Source organism: Montipora foliosa, chromosome 6 (assembly GCF_036669935.1).
Source record: "Montipora foliosa isolate CH-2021 chromosome 6, ASM3666993v2, whole genome shotgun sequence".
Lineage (NCBI taxonomy): Eukaryota > Metazoa > Cnidaria > Anthozoa > Scleractinia > Acroporidae > Montipora > Montipora foliosa.
The window spans coordinates 15,216,196-15,218,695 of record NC_090874.1 but is presented as its reverse complement, the minus strand read 5'-3'; the positions used below and the strand labels follow the sequence as shown (position 1 = coordinate 15,218,695).

General features: G+C 40.1%; 2 protein-coding genes across 2 annotated transcripts in view; one reads left to right on the top strand and one right to left on the bottom strand.

Annotated features, from left to right (window-relative positions):
- Nucleotides 1-1,054, top strand: part of LOC138006806 (histamine H2 receptor-like) — a 2,474-nt gene extending 1,420 nt beyond the window's left edge. Inside the window, exon 1 of the mRNA XM_068853384.1 lies at nucleotides 1-1,054. This exon is cut by the window's left edge and continues 1,420 nt beyond it. Coding sequence (XP_068709485.1) covers nucleotides 1-22 — 22 coding nt within the window. The 3' untranslated portion in view covers nucleotides 23-1,054.
- The window catches only part of LOC138006804 (enolase 4-like), an 89,025-nt gene that overhangs the window by 41,749 nt on the left and 44,776 nt on the right, over nucleotides 1-2,500 (bottom strand). The gene's annotated exons all lie outside the window — the stretch shown is intronic.

Below are 2,500 nucleotides of genomic sequence, written 5' to 3'. Positions count from 1 at the left end.
GCCGGAAATCGGCCAAACGTAACTGAGCAAACTGGGAGCTGTACATTCGAAACTGTTTCGGAAAGGTTTGAAAAGCTCGTGTCTATTCAGGGCCAGAGAAAGGTTGCAAAAACATGTCCCTTAAGGGGCTTATTCATGGGTTCTAGTAGGAGCCTCTATTTCCCAAAGTTCGTCAACCCTTTCCCGAGTAGCTTTATTGATAGATCCCCCCCCCCTCCCCCTTGGGAGATTCAGCACGTCCACTGTTGTAAAAGCCAATCAAAACAAAGCTATCTCAGTGTCAAGGTGTAGCTACAGGGGAACGCCTAGTGTTTATTTTTCTACTCAGTTATGCCATATTATTTACTTTAGTTCATCTTGTTATGATTGAACATTTTTTAAGGAAGGTTCAATTAATTTACGTCACCCTCCCTAGTTCTTTTCACCATTTCCAGAATTTTCTAGATTTTTCTAAGGTTTGTACTGTCGCAATTAAGCTCTCGCGCGTACTGTAACAGTGAGTCTCACGATAGAGTACGCATCAACCGAAAGGGTTTTGTTTTAAAAGGTACAAGTTTCGTCAAGGTAGCAGTTGTAACCAAGGTCGCAAGTTTTAACCAAGGTTGCAAGTTTTATCAAGGTCGCAATTTGCCTTTATTGAGGGTGTGTCGCGTTTCAAGTTGCATGGTGTCCACATTTCGGATGACCTCACCTGGGCTGCCCATTGTGATGCGATAATCAAGAAAGCCAACAGACAAATCTACGTCTTAAGAGTCCTGAAGAAATGTGAGATTTGTTTGTAAAATTGCGCCTCCCAACCCCCTTTTCCCCCTGTTATCAAGTAGAGTAGAGATAGGGGATACTTAGTATAATCTCAGAAGGAATACCACCGGAGTAGTTAAGCCGTGTAATACCGAACGTTTTAGTCAATTCGTTACTTGTAGGTATGCTAATCTCCTCCCACATTAGAGGCATTAGTATGTGGGGATTATTACATGTAATTTATATTTATATTTATAATTATCGTAATATTTAGTATATCTTGATATATTGACTTCGTACTAATTAATGTATTAGTTGCTGACCCTGCCTGTAATTCAGTCTTTAAACTGCCAGAGGCACAAATAAACGAACTTGATTTGATTTGATTTGATTTGTAAACCCAAACGAAAGCCGCATACAGTAATGACTGCGGGCTTGTTACTACAGTCACTAATAGAATAAAAATAGACAAGGGATGAAAGCGATTTCAGTCAAATTTTGAATCGTCTATAAATCGCTAAAATTTGGATGAAAATGCCTTATTTCCAGCAGTTGGTGTGGAAACAATATTCTCTCCCCATTCGTAAAAAGAAATTAACCAGAAAGCGCGTGAAATTCAACTTTCGAGGAATCATTTTCCAAGCGTTTTACATTCGATTTCGTACAATGAAGACCGGAGGCGGTGACCGAAATGCATCATCAATTCTTACCAACTTTTGAAGAGAGATTTGTTTTCCAATTTGAATTTTTTGTTCTCTCTATTTTCCTGGTGCTAATGCCGTTTTTCTCGAAGAAAAGTTTCCATGTCGGTGCAAAACCGGACGATCAGCTGTAAGTAACGGTTGATTTCACTTCCTGTCAACATCCGGTACGGCAGCTGGAGCTCGACTTCCGTTTCGGTCACCGGTATGTTACGGTTCACACTGAACTAATCGCGCGGTGTTAAGTTTCATCCCTTGTCTCTTTTTGTACTCTCGGCACCTCGTGCCTCGTACACGATCGTTTGTGTGTAGTCTCATCACCTACGGTGATTCAGATCAACAAGATCGATTCGCGTTGCAATTGTACGACGAATTTACCTGGAAAAACGGTCAAATAGGACTCCTCTGCTCCTTGTGTAAGTGTTATCGTTTGCGCATAATTCTTTGTTTATATTAGTTTGGCGTAAAATGCTCTTGCCAATGTTACTGCGTCTTTAACTATATTTTGAGCAATTAATTCACGGTTGCTTTAACATTAGTTGTAACCGTATTTTTTAATTGTAACGTTTTGTTCAGCGATCAAAATTTGCGTAATTTATCCGTAGCGTTTTCAAAGTGTTCATATTTATTTCAGTTTTTACGGTGTTTGTAACCAAGGAAGAAGATTAAAAAGTTACAAACAGCAGTTTGAAAACCTTTCGAAAGTCACTGGAGCTATACATGGGAAACGTGATACTAATCGCGGGAAAAACCTGCTCCTAAAAATAAAGTTACTCCGGAAAGGGTTGACTCAAGGAAATAGCTGAGATAGATGCTCCCACTGGTGAGCTCCTGGTCCTACCCAAGGACGACAAACAAATAGCGATTAAATTTCACAAAAACCACACTCCAGAAAACGAGCATGACGGCAATGGAGAGATATTATACAAAACACTAACCAAATGAAGATGACGCTTGCTTAAAACCTCGTTGCTAATCTCGAGGAAGTTTTTTTTCGGTAAAAACCTCTCATCCCTTCAACAATCGATCCTCTTTTGGGTTTCAGACCTTCCCCGACA